At 40.4% G+C, this 19,512-nt stretch overlaps 1 protein-coding gene across 1 annotated transcript; it reads right to left on the bottom strand.

Moving 5' to 3' along the window:
* Nucleotides 1–844: 844 nt before the first annotated feature.
* LOC309390568 (collagenase 3-like) lies at nt 845–14,546 on the bottom strand. Its single transcript, XM_081950018.1, has 9 exons — nt 14,486–14,546; nt 12,368–12,516; nt 12,130–12,255; nt 11,147–11,308; nt 10,632–10,740; nt 8,358–8,494; nt 6,119–6,278; nt 2,965–3,068; nt 845–1,093 (listed from the first exon to the last, which is right to left on the bottom strand). The coding sequence occupies exons 2-9, from the start codon at nt 12,465–12,467 to the stop codon at nt 993–995; spliced, it is 999 nt and encodes a 332-aa protein (XP_081806144.1). The 5' UTR covers nt 12,468–12,516; nt 14,486–14,546; the 3' UTR covers nt 845–992.
* Nucleotides 14,547–19,512: the final 4,966 nt, after the last annotated feature.

The raw sequence follows: 19,512 nt of genomic DNA on the forward strand, positions 1-19,512 counted from the left end.
GCTAGTTTTGACTGAAAAAGTGTTTTTCTCTGGTGGGACCAGTCTATCAGGGCAACCTGGTCTACCCAATTATGGGATGGGGCACACTGATTCCACTTCCACCTTTCGGCCCCAATCCAGGAACCTTCACAGGATGTTGCTTTTGTGACAAACTATTTTTGTGTTGACGTTATGTTTACCAACAAAGAAATAAAGGGAGACTAGTATAGATCTATTTTAAGCTATTTAGCTCTCCATACTCTTCTGGGATTCGAACCTGGGCTTAGAGGTTGATACAGCTGACTAATATGTAAGTAACCCGGGTTCAAATCCCTGAAGGGTATGGCTAGCTGATGAGAGCTAAAAGCTTGAAATAGATCTATACTATATTATACAAGCTATTCTCCAAAGCACCTGAGGGCAGGTGCTTTGGGTGGAAACTAATCAAGGAGAGAAGCAACTTAGAACTGAGGAGAAACTTCCTGACAGTTAGAACAATTAATCAGTGAAACAACTTGCCTCCAGAAGTTGTGAATGCTCCAACACTGGAAGTTTTTAAGAAGAGGTTGGATAACTATTTGTCTGAAATGGTGTAGGGTTTTCTGCCTAAGCAGGGGATTGGACTAGAAGACCTCCAAGGTCCCTTCTAACTATGTTGTTCTGTTTTATTCTTTGTCGGTAAACATCAATTCGACTTTAAAAGTACTATGTGATCAATCCATATTTGTGATTCAGTGAGATGCTAAGAAACACTCTCAGAATATTTGTTTTCTCTGTTAGAATTTACAAAGGATTTTACAGATATGTTGAACACAGCTCTATTTCTCCAACTGAAGAAGAAAATAAAAGAACATTTTTTCTGGCTTTCAGTTAGGGGAAGAAAAAACAACTGCATGGATTATTTGATCCATACAGAACAGACATAACCAATGTAAACATTCATCCGGTTTCCCCATGTCAGCTGTAATATTTTCAATCAATCCTGCTTCCAAATGGATCAAATTTCTTGTTGTTTAACAGCCTAATACAGAGTTTGCTGATGTAGTGCGGGTGACTTCTCGGTGTGACATGCTGTACTCAAATTGGAATGAGCCACAGAAGAAATGAATGGAATCTGCAAAAAAAGAAATTAATTAGAGGCTGTAGTTCTAAAGATGATTGACACCTTGTTCATGGAGATTTCTAGAATTTGCAGAAGATGTTGGGTCCATCAAAACTGAGAGGATCTCAAAGGAAGAGAATGAACTAAGACAGAAATGAGTACAAATAGCCCTTGACTTATAGACAGTTACTTAGCAATGGACTCCCCAAAAGCTACTTATGACCTAGTTTCAAAGTTCATCTTGTCCTGCCCATATGACTGCATTTTGCATCATATGTGTAGCAACTGACCCATAGTTATGGCTATGTGCAATCCCGTATTTTATGTCTGCTTTGTTGGAAACCAGCGTTTACTTTCAGTTCCTGGCAAAAACTACTCCATAGTAAACAATGGGTTAATGACTGTGGCATTCACTTAGCAACTACCACAAAAAAGGACACAAAATTGAGTCAAGTCACAAGGTAACCCGCTTTACGACTATCACAGCTTATTATTGAAATTGCAGGGCATAATTAAGGTCGTACTTAAGGTTTACCTTTATCATGGGGGCTACCAAGACATCCCTAAGTGACGCTGTTGCTCAGTGGCTAAGATGCTGAGCTTGTCGATCAGAAAGGTCAGCAGCTCAGCAGTTCAAATCCCTAGCGCTGTGTAATGGAGTGAGCTCCCATTACTTGTCCCAGCTTCTGCCAACCTAGCAATTCGAAAGCATGTAAAAATGCAAGTAGAAAAATAGGAACCATCTTTGGTGGGAAGGTAACAGCGCTCTGTGCACCTTTGGCATTTAGTCACACTGACCACATGACCACGGAGACATCTTCGGACAGCGTTGGCTCTTCAGCTTTGAAATGGAGATGAGCACCGCCCCTTAGAGTCGGGAACAACTAGCACATATGTGCAAGGGGAACTTTTACCTTTACCAAAACATCTGTTAACCAGTAGGTTTCCTCACACATCTTAATTTTCAAATTTGAAAAATATTTTAGTGTAATACTGGAAAGTTAGCAAGCTACAGGCCTTCGGCATAATTTGCATCCACAAGGTAAGGCACAGGCTTCTGTTATCATTTTTTATCTCTAAAAATGCCTCAGAAATGGTGTTAATCAATTTTCTTAGAAACTGAGGACAATTGCGGGTGGGTTACCCACTTGTTCAAAACAACAACAATAGAAATCAGCAGCAGTAGTAAAACTGGCATGTGGTAGCATGGTTGAAAATCAGTGTATTGAAACTGGTTATATCCCCATATTAGACATTTTATAAATCAAGATGCTCTCTATACTATCCTCCCAAAACCCTATTGTAATGCATTGGCAATAAGATGACCAGCATTCTGCAACTTTATGCCAGCAGATTGTTTTCTATAACTTTATATCTAATGGTCATTAGGAATACTGTTTGCGAAATCTGGTTGTCCTGGGTCTCATACCTCAAAATGGCACACGTGCTGGCCAATACAAAAAAAAAAAACCAAAACCATTTTGACAAGGAATAACCCACATGATTGGATGAATGCAAAAATGATGTGCAATAGCAACACAAGAGGAAGAGCTTTCTCTCTGAGGAAGAATTTTGAGAGAATACAAAGAGTGCATTTTTCCCCCTCTAGGACTTTAACATCAGTACAAGTATATTAGTGAAAGAGAGAGGGGGAGAAGGAGGGTAGGAAGGAGAGAGAGAGAGAGAGAGAGAGAGAGAGAGAGAGAGAGAGAGGGAGGGAGGGAGGGAGGGAGCGATCAAGCTGAACATTTAATGAATACGAATGAGAAATTCTGTGTTGAAGACATCTTTGTGACTTTTTAAGTATCCTTGGTAACAATATGGCATCCACATTAAGTAAAAATTCCCTTTCACACAACATGATGACAAACTGAAATATTTACCATTCTGCTGATATGCAGCGTCCACCTTATGTATGATTCCATGAAATTCTTCCATTATTTGCTTTGGATAGCCCTGCTCCATAGAATGAAATCTCTCATCATAGCTGTAACCCAAAATGAATAATAATAAGAAACCAGCATGAGGTTTAGAAAGAAATCAGGGAACTCAGAATGGGAGTGAACTGAAACCAAAAGATTTATAATAGCTGATCAGAAACCATCTTAATGTGCCAAGGCTGCTTTCATAGTCCTTTCAACATTTTCCAATTACCTCTGTAGGATATGCAAATGGCATCTACTTTAGTGGGATCAAAGGCTTGTCTTCAGTATTGATGGGGAATGAATATAATAACTGTTATTGACATTGCTTTTATAAATATTTCACCCTGATTTTGTTTTTAATTATTAGAACACCCTCCTCCCCTGAGTTATGTATCAGAAATGGACAGTCATATAGATTTCCCAAATAAATAAATAAAAATTTTCCTTAGGCAGAATTATTCTGTGTATGTTCTAACTCTGCAGTTGAATCAATAAGCCACATTTTGCAGCATTTTATTTCGTCAAACTCTCTTGTGCTTAGTGCGCAAATCTGATAACCTCACTTCTTACTCATTGTTCAGTCTGGCCCAAAACTAATGTTATTTACATTTGTTTGCAGACTTCCTCATGGAATTTCCAGGAATATAGAAAAGTCCTTTGCACTGATGTTAGAAGGCTCTGTGGTTGATGCTCAAGCTGTTTAAGGGCGCTGATGTATTTCTTTATTTACACGGCTTATGGCTGCTCCAATTAGCTGACTGATTGTGGCGTACAACTCCCTCTTGTCTAACCGGGAGTGAAAAACAATGCAAATCAAATTTAAAGTCCAAATCATATAGGAGAATAACATCAAACTGTGGGAGATGCACAGAAGAACAGAGTTCATTCATCCTCATGGCTTGGTGAAACACCCATGTTTTTATTAATTTCTTGAAGGCCAGAAATCAAGAGACTGTTCAAATGTTGGGAGGAACGAATACATTTCACAGGAGGAGGTGGAAACTGAGAAATCCTGTATCTGTGGCTCCTGAGTGGGGGACTCATATGAGGAGCCCATTTTACTAAAACTTAACAAGCAAGCAGAAGTTGCTGGGAGAAGGTGGTTCTGCATATAGGTAAACCTCTACTTTCAACCAGGGGTGGGCTGCCAAGAGTTTGCCTGGTTTCGGGAGAACACGTAGCTAACGTTATGGCCAGTTCGCAGAACCTTCAAATCCCACCCTGGCTGGCCCCGCCCACCCCAGGAGTCTCCACACAGGCCATTTTGGATGTGAGGTAAATGCAGGGCCCACACGGTGGCTCGGGGAGGGGAAAAAAACGAGCCCAGGGGAAGCAGTTTTACCCTCCCAGAGGCTCGAGGAAAGCCTCCGGAGCCTGAGGAAAATGAACCCCCCCCGCCTGCCATGATGCAGGAGACCAACTAAGCCATGCCCATCATGGCCACGCCCACCTAGCAATGGGGCAGAGAACCCATTGCTGAAATTTTTGAAGCCCACCCCTGTTTTCAACCCACCCAAAGTTACCCTGTTACCCAATACGTTTGATAAATAAATCAGTAAAACCATTTGTCTAGTGACTGTTTGAAATTACAATGGCACTGAAAAAAAGTGAGTTACAACTGTTGCTCACATGAATGACTGTTGCAACACTTCTAAAATATGGCCGCTTGGCAACCAGTATATATAGTTTTGATAGTTGCGGCATTCCAGGATCATGTGATACCCATTGTAGCTCACAAAATAAAGACATTAAATAGGTGCCACTAGGTATCCCCATAACTACTTGAGCAAATGCATTGTGGGTCAATTGTGGTTTAAAAATCACTCAAGGGCAATCAAAGCTGTGATCAATTAGTCTCTCACTGCTAAAGCAAAATGCTTAAAATTATGTATTTGAAAGGGTGTTGCCAGGCATTTACTCTTAAGCTGAATCCTATGGATGGAGTTCTGGAAACATGGAAGAGAAATGCAAGTATATAGTTCGTGCGTATAGATGCAGCAAAGAAAAATTCTACATTCTAATAGAGATGAATTTGTCATCACAGTTTTCTTTCAGTTGCATGCACATTATACATAATAGTGTAAGCCAAACTTATAGAGAGCTATGCAATGGCTGTTTCGGCCCCATATTTCAGTAAATCAGACCATGTCACATTTGACAATTGAGAATGAGTGATTTGAAATGACATCAGTTTGAGCAAAGACTGTGTGGTAGGAATATGAATAAATAGTATATGCAGACGGTGGAAATTATTGGCTTAGCCCTCTGAAAGAGGTTTTCACTTGATTATACAGAGTATAAGAGTTGTATCTTTGCTGCAGAGGTAGGTTGCTCCTGGTTCGTCCCGGTTCTGTCAAACCGGTTGTGGAATTGTGGCCTGGGTTGCAGAACTGGCAGTGACACAGGCTGGCCATGCCCCTGAACTGGTTCCACGACCTCTTATGCCATTGCCGGCATGTTTCTGTGCATGCACAGAACATTATTTAGTCACCTGTGCATGCGCCAACAACAAGCAGCTGGCGTGCGTGCAAGTGATGCACACACGCAGCGAACCGGTATCAACCAGTATAGGAACCCACCCCTGCTTTGCTGGTATATAGTAAAACATGGGGGGGGGGGAATATTTTATTATGATTAGAGAAGGAATCAAGCAATCAGCAACAGATCCTGCACAATTCACACAGCTTTTGCTGGTCTATGCAATGTTCAGTGGTATTAGGATTCTTTAAGAAGGTTTAGACTGCCATGTCCCCTAACTACATCATGGTATAGTCTCCATATCTTGTTGATAGCAAAAGAAAAAGAAAACTGGATGAGAAATTGAAAACAGATTGTCCTGATGTAAAATGCAGAAGGGAGAAAAAACTTCACCAAGTGAAGAGGTAATTTTGCATTGCAAAAAGCCCAGGGAGCTGAGCTCCAGGTTAACCACAGCATCATGAGTAATATGTAACTGTATAAATACGATATGCCATCAGGATAGAGAAACTGTATTTTGTGGGTTTCAAAACTGTTTTTCAAAGGGTTTCTGGAAAATGTTTATTTAGTTTTATTACGGTGCGGACGTAAGAGTGGTTCAGATGAGCCACTTCCTCAACCACTTATTACCTACCTCCATAACTGGTCCCTAGTGAAAAATTTTGTCTTCCTGGATTTTACATCATAGAAAGCGGCATCTATCCTCTGCACATAGCTTGGGAATCCAAGATTGTATAGTTTCTGAGGATAACCACTGAGTATCTTGTAGTCCCTTAGGGCCCAATACCTCTTCCCTGTACAGTTTGTGGAAGCAAATGATAAATTGACATAATTAATGCTAAAGCCAAGACAGACAAATATCTGCTTCATGGTATAAAAATAAGTAATATACTGTATTTTGGATTATAAGACGCACCTTTCACCCCCCTAAAAGAGCATGGAAATGTTGATGCATCTTATACACCAAATACAGCCATTTTTGGCCTCTCAAAGCTCCGCCCCCCCCACAGCCTATTTTTGCGAAAACCGGGCAAAACCGGGCCATTTCCCGCAAAAACGGGGACATTTTTGCCTTTCCTCAGCCCTGCCGAAACCTGCAGAATGCTCCTGGGGGCTGGAGAGGACAAAAACTTTTTTTCTTACTTACCTCTTCAAAATCTTGGTGCGTCTTATACACCGATGCATCGTATAGTCTGAAAAATACTGTAATTATTAAGAAAAATTGGTTCTTCCCTTTAATGTTTTAAGTGTTTCAGGGTCTGATGATTCAAGGGACCATGTTTCTACACCAGGGGTGTCAAACTCAATTTCATTGAGGGCCACATCAGGGCTGTGGTTGACTTTGGGGGGGGGCTGGTTGGGCAGGGCCAACTGGGTGGGCGAGGCTAGCTTGACGCCACTTCCCAAACTGCTGGCATTTTTCCTCTTCGCATTGAGTAGACCAGGCCGAAGCCATGCTGGTCCGATGTTTCCTCTTCACACTGGGTAAACCAGGCCAAAGCAATGTAGGCTGGCCCCTTATATTTTCCAGAATGGCCCCTGGGACAGATATGACCACATCGTGGCTGGATCTGGCCTGTCGGTCTTGAATTTGACACCCCTGCTCTACACTGTTAAAGTGCATCTTCCAAGCACATGGGAGAAAATCTCTACAATACGGCTGGACTATGGATTTCACCATTGTGTTTGGTCTCAGTTTTTTATATGAAAAATACATCTTTGTGCTAAGCTCTCAACTGGTAAATGATTTAGTACTTTTGATTTTAGTTGATTTTAATTTGTTTAAAATTAATTTTAAAATAATTTGCTTTTACTTTTTAAAATTTTGACATGAGAATGTGCCAAAAAAGAAAAGTGGAACATACCGGTAAATTAACTGCAAACCTATTTAGTTGGGCTCTAGCAATATTGTAATTCGCTCAATTGACACTCATAAATTCTCTATTCTTCCCACATAGGAGAGATAGAAAACCTACAGTAGATGGAACCGTCTTTGTAATCTCCCTCAATACTGCACTTCAATAATATTTGTAAAGGTAAAGGTTCCCCTTGCACATGGGTGCTAGTCGTTTCCAACTCTAGGGGGCAGTGCTCATCCCTATTTCAGAGCCGAAGAGCCAGCGCTGTCTGAAGAAGTCTCCATGGTCATGTGTCCAGCATGACTAAATGCCGAAGGTGCATGGAATGCTGTTACCTTCCCACCAAAGGTGGTCCCTATTTTTCTACTTGCATTTTTACGTGCTTTTGAACTGCTAGGTTGGCAGAAGCTGGGGCAAGTAATGGGAGCTCACTCCATTACGCAGCGCTAGGGATTTGAACCGCCAAACTGCCAACCTTTCTGATCAACAAGCTCAGTGTCTTAGCCAGTGAGCCATCATGTCTCATCAAATTTATATACAAATATAATACAAATAATATTTGTGTACAATAGCAATTATCTGCTACCACGAGGTCTAAGTCTTTTGCAAGACATGATACAAATAATTATTTTCCCCCCTAAAATTAGTATGTGTATTAATTGTATACATTAGTATGTATATTAATACAAGAGAATATTTGTAGCTCAGGGTTGAACTATGGAGTCTTGTTTGTTTTCTTGCAGATGTATCACTACTTACAGTAAGTAGGTAATGTCTTTAGCACTGAAGATGTTACTTAGTTGGGTAATAAAACATCTGCAAGGAAACAAACAAAAGCAGAGAGCACCAAAGGCTACACAATCTGAACATGAATCCGTAACTATTATTCTACATTTTGGGAAAGTTATTCCTTCAAGAAAATGAGTAAGAACAACATTGATATGTGTTGGTCCTTCTCAGTAAAAACACGGATGAAGGAAAGCTAGCAAGGATGAAGGGCAAAGCAACATTCACCTCGAAATAGAAAGAGGAGGTCCTTCTCTGGGGAATAATAAGCTGCATCAACCTGGAAGTTTGGAAGTTCTGGCCAAACAGAATCCATAACCATCCAATCTTCACGAATCGTCTGATAATTATGATGCCACACAAATCTGAGCAAGAGAAAAGAAGCAGAAAAATTGGGGCGTCGTTTTAGGTGGATCCTCAGATCATCAACAAAAATCAAAGTCTGCACTTGGACATTGTTCTGAACAACAATGCAAACCTGTTGTGCGACAGACGTAGAGAATACCCAGGGTGACCCAGAGAGGAGAGAGGAAGAGGGGAAAGATATATTACCAGAGCAACAAAAAGGGAAACATTGCTTAAGTACAATTGGTGAAGGAGGATTACAAAAACATCTCAGACAACACCTAATCTAATCTGCACATATATAAAAGAGGGAGGAGGGGAACCACAATCACACTTACATGATTATGTTACCATAGCCAGTCTAAATAAAAGTAGTTTTTTAGTTTCCTGCAGAACAGTGTTTCTCAACCTTGGTGACTAAGTCCTGTGGACATCAAGTCTCAGAATCCCCCAGCTGGAATTCTCGGAGTTGAAGTCCACAGGACTTAAAGTCACCAAGGTTGAGAAACACTGCTGTAGAGTCCATGTTTTGGTTTGGTCAGTCTCAAAAAAGCTGACAAACTAAATATCTTTCCATCTTCTGCGATCCGCTACTAACACCACTAAGATGCCTCACTGTGCCTCTTGGCTTTGTTTGATCCTGCTGCTTCCTCTAATATGAAATACTATTTATTCATTTGATTACATATCTTCATTTATATTAGAGTGATGTGGTGGCCTAGATCACAATCAGGAGGCTGTGAGCCCAATTCTAGATTGAGGCAGATATTTCTCTCTCTGAGCACACTATCTCCGCTGAACAGAACTCCACACTGGCGACAGGAAGGGCATCCAGCCATTAAAACACTCTTAGCTCCATTCAGTTGCCCAGACGCCACCCCTCAAAGGATTATGGGGTTATTAAACGAAGATGATGATATCTTCATTTATATTAAAACTTGTAAACAGTTGAAATATGAATGAAGGCTAATTACCATACTTGTAAAAGGGGTGTGCTTGAGGGAAGGTGACCGTAGAGATTTAGCAGTAAAACCATTTAATTAATGTAAACTTCATTTCCCAGTTTTGTTGTTAAAAATCAAGTGTCCCACCTCTTCCTTGCAGCATAAACCCCACAAGGGTTATTGTAGCCCTTGATCCAGAGGTGGGTTCCTACCGGTTTGGACCGGTTCGGCCGAACCAGTAGTAACTTAGTAGCCTGGGTCAGTGGAACCGGCAGTGACCCATGCCTGCCACACCTCTAAACCAGTTCTCTGACAGTGCCACCATCTTGTTTTCCAGTTCTGCGCATGCACAGAACAATTTTCATTGCAAAAATGGTTATTTTTTTTCATTTTTTAAGGTTTTGCGCAAGCGCAGACCTTTTTATATGCAAATGCACACGCACATGGATTTTTGCGCGCACCAAACGGGCAGTAATGATGACAGGAACCCACCCCTGCCTTGCTCCAATATAAAATGTACATCTTTATGCTAAACTCTTGCTTAGTGTGAAGGAACCAGTCAAGTCTCAGTTTTATCTATCTATCATCTATCTATCTATCTATCTATCTATCTATCTATCTATCTATCTATCTATCTATCTATCTATCTATCTATCTATCTATCTATCTATATCTATCATCATCTATCTATCTATCTATCTATCTATCTATCTATCTATCTATCTATCTATATCTATCATCTATCTATCTATCTATCTATCTATCTATCTATCTATCTATCTATCTATCTATCTATCTATCTATCTATCTATCATCTCCTCAAGTATCCACATCAAAGAGATGGAGAAGTTTTATTACCATTAAAAGTACAATCTCAAATGGGTTTAATGCTAACTATAGATTGTTTATGCAAGCCTACAGGATTGCCATAGTTGATTATTGGCTTGTTTCAAAGAAGCCAAACTTAGCGTTAACACCAATTTGACACTCATATCTTAAGAGAGAGAGAAAAAGGGATGTTTAACTTTCTGGGAATTTGTTGGATTTAAGGAGAGAGGGGGGGCTAACATAGGAGATTAACATAGCCAAAAATTTACAATCTATTACTGAAGCTTTCATTGTATCCCTTGTTATTATTTAATGATGATTAGTTATTTATAACCCTAACGACTGTGCTCAGAAGAATGGGTAGATATTTTTACCACCATCTTACATGTCTTTGAATATGATTTTATCACCATGCATATCTGCAACAGCATCTGCAGAGAAGTTTGGATCACACCTTTGTGGAATTATAGCACTGCTTCTCCTCCTTTTTGGACCTGCAAATATTGAGAGTAGTTCATGATATCCTTTGTTTTTAATGTACAATATTTAGAATTCATTTCACAGTACTTGTATTCCATTCTACCAGGCTACCATCTGCCTATCATTAACTATCAGAGGTAGGTGGAGGAAGGCCATTTAATTTTGCTGAAGTACAAAGAAGGGCTCAACAAACCCCCAGAATGAACAGCACTTCTACATACAGTATGTATTATATGCACAGTTTGGTTGCCGTAATTGGCGCAACGATGCTGATGTTTGGAACATACAAACTGTTTTATTTTGTCACAGCACACAACAAAGGGTGCTTTTGGAAGGGAAGCCTCATTATGGCAAAGCACTCCTTTGAATTTGCACACTCGTCTTCATTATCCATTTTAGAATGAATAAACATACAAGTACCATAAAGAGCTTGGATGCCTTCTACATCATCTTCAGGAAGAACAAAGTCCTCTGGGCCACGGTAAGTGTAAAGAGGGTACATCAAAGCTTCAGGGTCACTGGAGTGTTGCAGTCCCAATGTGTGGCCAAACTCGTGGGCTGCAACCACAAATAAATTAAAATCTGGAAAGAGCACAAAGCCATCAAGTTAGCAATAGAGCATCAGGATGCCCTCTGGAATCCAGACATATTATAGAGTAGTATATTCCAAGCACTCACAAACAATTCTAGACACAAGGTTATCTCTCCTATTAATATTTTTACGACTGACTACACTTCACAGTCAAGGTTAGGTAAAGGTAAACATTCCCCTTGCACATATGTGTTAGTCGTTCCTGACTCTAGGGGGCGGTGCTCATCTCCATTTCAAACCCGAAGAGCCAGCGCTATCCGAAGACGTCTCCGTGGTCATGTGGCCGGCATGACTAAACGCTGCAGACGCATGGAACGCTGTTACCTTCCCACCAAAGGTGGTTCTTATTTTTCTACTTTCTTTCAAACTGCTAGGTTGGCAGAAGCTGGGACAAGTAAATAGGAGCTCACTCCATTACCCAGCACTAGGGATTTGAACCCCTGAACTGCCGACCTTTCTGATCAACAAGCTCAGCGTCTTAGCCACTGAGCCACCACATTCCCTCATCATTTACTTACCTTCATATTTTAAGGTAAATGAAGGTTGTTTTAAAGGACACTACTTTAAGAGGATTAAGTTAATTTCTTTGCTATATAAAAGCAGATGCATTTGGAAGAGGGCCTTGAAATACACTAGATATTTTAGAGAAAATAACATACAAAAGTTGTAGCTTTAATTTTCAAGACAGTAGCATGATTTGAGATAATAAACTTACGATCGAAGTGTCATATTAACCTAGTAATTGATAGGTTAATGGATTTATATAGGCAATCTAGTACTTCTGGAGTCCTAGAAATAAATCTACAGTTACCTCTAGAATCATTAGTCCATCTTTCGTCATCATCAAAGTGGACATCCCCTCCAATATTGTCACCAGGAGGGAAAGCATGAGCTAGTTGACCCAAGGGTCCATCAAAAGGAACGAAGTCTCCATGCTCTATAAAATGAACAACCCAAAATAACTGCTAATTAATTAGACATCTAAGGGGTATAGCAAATTTTAGAATAAACTTGACAACACAGCGTACAATTTTGCCCTCCAACTTCACCTTTCGATCCAAAAGAGATCATAATGTCAGCAGTGCCATTAAAAATCCTGGTGAAATGAAGAGGGGTGACATCACTCCATACTTGAAAAGCTTCATGCATTGATTGATCCACTTCTTCCCAGCTCAGATCCAGGGTATAGTTCACAATTCTGTTCATATCACAAATGCCAATCGTCAGTTATATTTTCCTCTGAATACTCAGGATGGCTTACATGCAGAGGCTTACATGTTGTTTCCATAACAATCCAGTAAAACTACCTGGGCTGTGAATTTCTGGCACAACGTACTGTATTTTTCAGACTATAAGACGCATCATGATTTTGAAGAGGTAAATTTTAAAAAATATGTTTTTGCATTCTGCAGGCCTCCCAAACCCTCTGCACACCTTGTTTTATTGAAAAAACGGGGGAGGCATGCAGAGCTTTGGAAGGCTTGTAGAATGCTCCTGAGGGCTGGGGGGCGGGAGAACGAGCAAAAAACGAGCCATTTTTTTGCAAAAACAGTCTATTTGTTTTGCAAAAAAGGGGGCATGCATAGGCTTTAAGAGGCTTGTAGAGTGCTCCTGGGGGCTCAGGGGGCAAAAATGAGCAAAAACGGCCAGTTTTTTGCTCATTTTTGCCCTCCCCAGCCCCCAGGAGCACTTTGCAAGCCTCCCAAACCCTTTGCACGTCCATTTTTACGAAGAGAGTAGGGTTTGGGTACGCCAAAAATGCTGCATTCAATGTATAAAATGCATCCAGATTTTCACCCTCTTTTTGGGGAAAAAAGGTGTGTCTTATACTCTGAAAAATATGGTAACTCAGTGTTACGCTGAGCCCACTAACTTGATTCTCCCTGATCCAAGTACAATACCTTAGCTATTATAACATACCATAACTTACAAACATTTTCCTTTATTAGAATTAGCATTCTTTGCCAAGCTTGATTAGACCCACAATTTGTCTCCGGTGCATAAGCTCTCAGTGTACATACAACAATAGTAATAGATCATTATCATAGTCATTGTAAAAATACCTCCATCAAAAAACATGAGATACAACACTTAGTGATAGTCATGGATACTAAATAAGAAATCAACAGAAATCATACTAGGATACTAAGTAAACAATATAGGTGTATGTGTGCAGATGTATGGCAGAATGTTGATAATGATTAGAAATATATATGGAACATTTGGTTTTTATTCATTCTCTGTAATTTTTTCCCCCTGAAGGAATTAATCTCACCATGTGGATCTAAATCAAAATAGGACTAATTTAATCGTACAAGACAGATCAATACACGGTGTAGATTGATTTATTTTTGTTTCTACACCTGAACAACGTGCATACACACACACACACATACACAACATGGGGAAATGGACCATTATAAGTGGTTACAGCCTTTGAATTGCATTAACTCAAAAGAGAGAAAAAAAAACATCAGGCAAAGATCAGCATAATACTGGAGCAATAATAAAATGATGTTTAAAATGTTTTGCCTCGGTGCTGCTATATGGGATTGTCTTCTCAAAACACATTCATAACTCTGGGTGTGCCTCGGTGAGAGTAATTTAGGCTAAAACCACTCCACGCAAATTTTCATTTTGGTTAAGAACATGCTATAAATCTGTGATGGGGAACCTATGGCACACGTGCCACAGGCGGCACACAGAGCCCTCTCTGCGGACACGTTAGCCATCACCCCAGCTCAGCTCTACTGCTCAGACACAGCCCCCCCCCCCCAGTTTTGGACTTCAAAGACCTCCTGCACCTCCTTCGAAGTCTAAATGGGGCACGGGTGGGGGGGTGCATGGCACAGGCGCAGGAGGCTGGAGTGCATGCACGGGTGTGTGTGTGCTCACATTGCATTTGGGGGGGAGTCGGGCATGCACGTGTGCTTTGGGCACTCGTCACCCAAAAGGTTAACCTTCGCTGCTATAAATGATTGCCATTCTGTCATTTCAAGAGCATCACGGTTTTAAAAAATCAATTTAGAGCTTTCCGAATGTCAGCAAAGAAAAACAGAGGCAAAGAAACCCCACTCACGTAGACCGCGGAAGCAATACTTTCAAAAAGGGTTTCGTACAAACACAACAAAGGGAAATGAATACCAAGTGAAAGACATTCGTTTTACCTGTATGTTAAATCCAACCCTGGCCACTTAATTTTCCTGGGGAAAAAATGATACCCTGCCATATCAGGCACGCCGCACCGAGGTCGTTTCATTAGTTCGAAGGTCATTTGTCCATTTCCTTCCAGGTTAAAAAAAGACTGCATGGATTTCAGCTGGTTAAGCAATGCTGCTGAGCTTCTTTTCCAAACTGTTCCTTGACTGTAGTAAGCGTCCAGATAGCTCTAGAAATAAAAGGGGGAAACCATTTGGAAAAAAAAGATCAAAAAAGTATAGGACACTAAAAACAGTGTAGGGAAAACTGGCAGATACTTCTGTTGAGAGGCTGCTTACTGTCTCAGGCTTAGGACCTACCGTAATTTTGGGCGGAAGTGGGAAAGGAAAACTGCAAGCAAGAATCCAAAAGAAGAAAACAGAGGCAATAAAGATCTTCATCTTCACACAATTACTGGAGTGCATGGGTTTAACAAATACTTTAAATCAGGATACCTTTTTATAGAACGCATATCTAGGAATTTGACTTGTCATTCATTTATCTACAGCGCAACCTTCCTATTCTAGGTCAAAAGTCCGTCTATCACTATGTTTAACAAAAACTCCATGCCTGTGGTCAAGAGATTAAATTCATTGTTCAACAGCAGTTGCTGACACTAAAAATGACAACTTTTGTTTTGTGCCCCTTTTCTAAGGGAAATAATTTGCTGTCGGTGCAAATGGGCCTATTTTGTTTGCATATTGTTTTAATAGGCTGCCTTCGTTGAGTAATATGAAGCATATGGAAATCAGTTCCATGCACCGTAAAAATTATCTCCAACGCTTTGAAAAGCTTTTCCTGGGTTTCTTTCCAAATTCCAGCAATTCTTTTTCTCTCTTCCTGCCTCTCTTCCAATGTCATGCAGGTGCGTCTCCGTATGCGTTGCACAGACCTGAAAATCAGCTGGCTGATGGGAGGTGCGCGCGCATGCTTGGTGGAGCTGAGCTGGGGCGACGGCTTATGCGCCTGCAGAGAGGACTCCGCACTCCAGCTGTGGCACATGTGCCAAAGGTTCTCCACCACAGTGTTAGACAATATTGTGTTCTTGCCAAACAATAGAAAGTCAAATAAGAAATCAAACATTTTTTTTTCTATTCCTTTAAGGAAAAAAATGGTATCATCTCCTTACAGTTTAAAATTTTTATATTTAAATATTTTATTTATATAGTGCCCAGTGTTCCTCTGCGAGGGAGATGGTTTCTCCCCCCCAAAAAAATTTGATGAATAAATAAAATAAATACTCTTCCTACATTTTTCAATGAATCACCAAGCACCTGGTTCTCCATTACTGAATTAAAATGATACCTTAAAGGCATACTCATGCACATTTAATTCTTGAGTTGAAGAATGCCGTTTATGCTACAGTAGCAGATAGAAATCCTTGTTTTATTTTTGCACTTTTATCATCGCTCCTGAATCATCGTTAACAAGTTGTGACATGATGTTCAAGTCATTTAAAATTAGATCTTATAATGCAGACACAACATCATCTAAGAAGTGTAGAAAAATCTGGGAGAGTTTTAAAAAGATCCCTCTGTCAATTTAATATTTAATGAATAAGTCCAGACAGAAAGAGGGAGAAAAGAGAAAGAAAGAAAGAGATAATTAAATAGACATTGATTCCCAGTTGCTATCTAATAGACTGCATTTTCAAGATTGAGTATTAAATTTTCTGTCACATTTCATATTATTGATGAGCTAAGAATACATTTCTCCAAAGCCCACCCACAGGATTCAGGAAAACCATTAATGCAAAGAGAATCTGCAACTGCAAAGCCTACGGTAGTTATGTATATTCATTTAAGGATAAACATTTTTTTCCCCATAACCTGTAGTGTCAAAAGAATATGCAATGAAATGTATTTAACTCTGATATTCTGGACTGACATGAAGTACATTTCTAAAATTGTTTAGATTTGGTTTGGGCTGCTGTCTTGCGCACACTATGAAGAGAAATGATTTCATTTGGACTGCAATTTGATGTGATTCGCTCCGCTCAGAATAAGGTTCTAAGGACAACAACATAATTATTTGTCAGATTCTGAGTTTTGCTGAATTTGACAACTCAGCATCAGCTAAAAAAATGCCTATAATGATGCATGTTTTATAAATTCGTAGTCCTCGACTTACACTATTTCATTTAGCAACTGTTCAAAATTACAATTTATAAAAAATGACTTATGACCATTTTCATACTTACAATCATTACAGCATCCACCTGGTCATGTGATCAAAATTCAGATGCTTGGCAAGTGGTTCCTATTTATGACGGTTGCCGTGCCCCATAAGATCTCCTTTCTCAACCTTCCGACGAGCAAAATCGATGGGGAATCCAAACTTATTTAACAATCATGCTACTAACTTAACAGATGCAATGATTCACTTAAGAACCGTGGCAAGAAAAGTTGTAAAATGGGGCAAACCCACTTAGCAAATGTTTCACTTAGCAACATAAATTTCGGGCTCAGTTGCGGTAGTAACTCGAGGTCCACCTGTATAATAGATTTCAAAATGCAGCTCTTGTGAGAACATCATATTTTTCGTACCTGTCAGTCCTTCAATGTAGCCCAGACATGAAACACTAACCATGAGTATATTGCCATTATGGTAGGGTTATAGTAACAGACTCTTATCAGAACTCCACATTGGCAACAGGAAGGGCATCCGGCCAGTAAACACTCAGCTCCATTCAATTGCCCAGAGACTCCATCCCACAAGGGATTATAACATCGTTAAAAGAAGATGATAGTAACAGAATCTTACAATTCTGAAAATACTTCTCCTGTAGAAAATATGTGGAGGCTCTAGAAAGAGTGCAGAGAAGAGCAACAAGGATGATTAGGGGACTGGAGGCTGAAACATATGAAGAACGGTTGCAGGAACTGGGTATGTCTAGCTTAATAGAAAGAAGGACCAGGGGAGACATGATAGCAGTCTTCCAATATCTCAGGGGTTGCCACAGAGAAGAGGGAGTCAAACTATTCTCCAAAGCACCTGAGGGCAGGAGAAGCAGCAATGGGTGGAAACTAATCAAGGAGAGAAGCAACTTAGAACTGAGGAGAAATTTCCTGACAATTAGAACAATTAATCAGTGGAACAACTTGCCTCCAGAAATTGTAAATGCTCCAACAATGGAAGTTTTTAAGAAGATATTGGATAACCAGTTGTCTGAAGTGGTGTAGGGTTTCCTGCCTAAGCAGAGGGTTGGACTAGAAGACCTCCAAGGTCCCTTCCAACTCTGTTATTCTATTCTATTGTATTCTGTTCTGTTCAATTCTATTCTCTCTTTGTGAGCTGAGATACCCTTTTGCATGATGGTGGTCTAGGCTGCAGCTATTCCTCCTGTCTCCTAAGGTCACTATCAGAATAAATTGCAGTAACTTAACAACTAACTTAATACGATTATGTATTCAAAATACATTGCCACGTATTATTTGTCTTTTGAATGTACTTGAAAATGTGAGTAAAACATTGAAGAATCACGAGACGCCTCTTCAAGTTGCAACAGGGATTGGTAGATTTCATTATAAATTCAATGCAAGTTAGACATTGAAGTGATAAGTTTAATCAGCTCATGTAGTCAGATTTTTCATTTTGGGTATTCCCCTGATGAAGGAACTACCTTGTTTATTACCCCTCCTTATTCTGTCTGTGTCTGATGCCAGTATATTAATCATGCGGTTTGCTTATACAATCACACATTATATATTTATTTTATTTATGTTACTGCAATGGAAGTCTTTAAGATGATTTTGGATAGCCATTTGTCTGGAACGGTATAGTGTTTCCTGCCTAGGCAGGGGGTTGGACTAGAAGACCTCCAAGGTCCCTTCCAACTCTGCTATTGTATTGTATTGTATTGTAATAGAAACAATGAATGTTAAGATAATTTAAAAGTAGAAAGGCATGTATTTCTGAGAGCTGTAACTATAATTTACAGATGTATGTATCAGGACTACAGCCATATTTTCTTTGGGATCTTTGGCCTGCCACGCTTTCTATTATTCTACTATGCATTTTCTATTGTGGGGAAATGGGAGGGGATATTGGAAGGAGTAGATGCTATGTAGCCATAACAAAATTCTTTCCAGAAAGCCAAGGTCATCCTTTATCTTTACACTTCTGCACCTGACCAGAACTGGATGGGTAGAACTGCCAACATGGCAGTGGAAGATTGGACCATGTGATGGACTTGTGGGTGTGGGGGCAAGATCTTGAACTTTCAACTAGATGGGGAAAACAGGGAAACTTTCCCAGATGTGCCAACATGGCTCTCTTAATAAATTGGAACTTTGAGCAATACTTTGCCTTGGACTCTGATGTACTTTTGGATGCTATTTGGAACCCTGACAATGTTATTCTGGCTGAGTCGGTCTTAGACAAGGCAGAGTATCCAATTTGCTTTGAGAATGCCCCGTTAAATTCCCCATTTTCCCTATTAAATTCCTTATCTCCCAGCATTGTAGTCTCAAAGTCTAATTGACTAGCCCCATTGGATAAGGCTTAAGGGCAAAAATCTAGAACCCCCTAAGTCAGGGTGCCAAACTCAAGGCACGGGAGCTGGATCTGGCCCAAGGGGTGCTTAGATCTGGCCCAAGGGATGACCCTGGAAACAGTGAAGGACTGGCCCACGGTGCTTCTGCCAGTGAAAATGGAGCTTGGGAGGGCTGCGGGTGCCTTTCCTGAGTTCCGTTTTTGCTGGCAGAGGATTGCAGGAGGCCATTGCAGCTGAAAACGGAGCTCGAGAGCCAGTGGTGGGTTCCTACTGGTTCGGCCAAACCAATAGTGTTTTGGCTGCCTGGATCGCTGGAACTGGCAGTGATCCAGGCCTGCTACACCCTCGAACCGGTTCCCCAGGCGGCGCCATAGCAGCGCTATCTTGTTTTTCAGTTCTGCGCATGTGCAGAGCAATCTTAATTGCACAGCACATGCACGCACAGCACATATACGAGCAATGGATGGGAAGTAACAGACTCAAGCTCAACCCGTCCAAGAC

Source organism: Natrix helvetica (assembly GCF_964273705.1).
Source record: "Natrix helvetica genome assembly, chromosome: 4".
NCBI lineage: Eukaryota > Metazoa > Chordata > Lepidosauria > Squamata > Natricidae > Natrix > Natrix helvetica.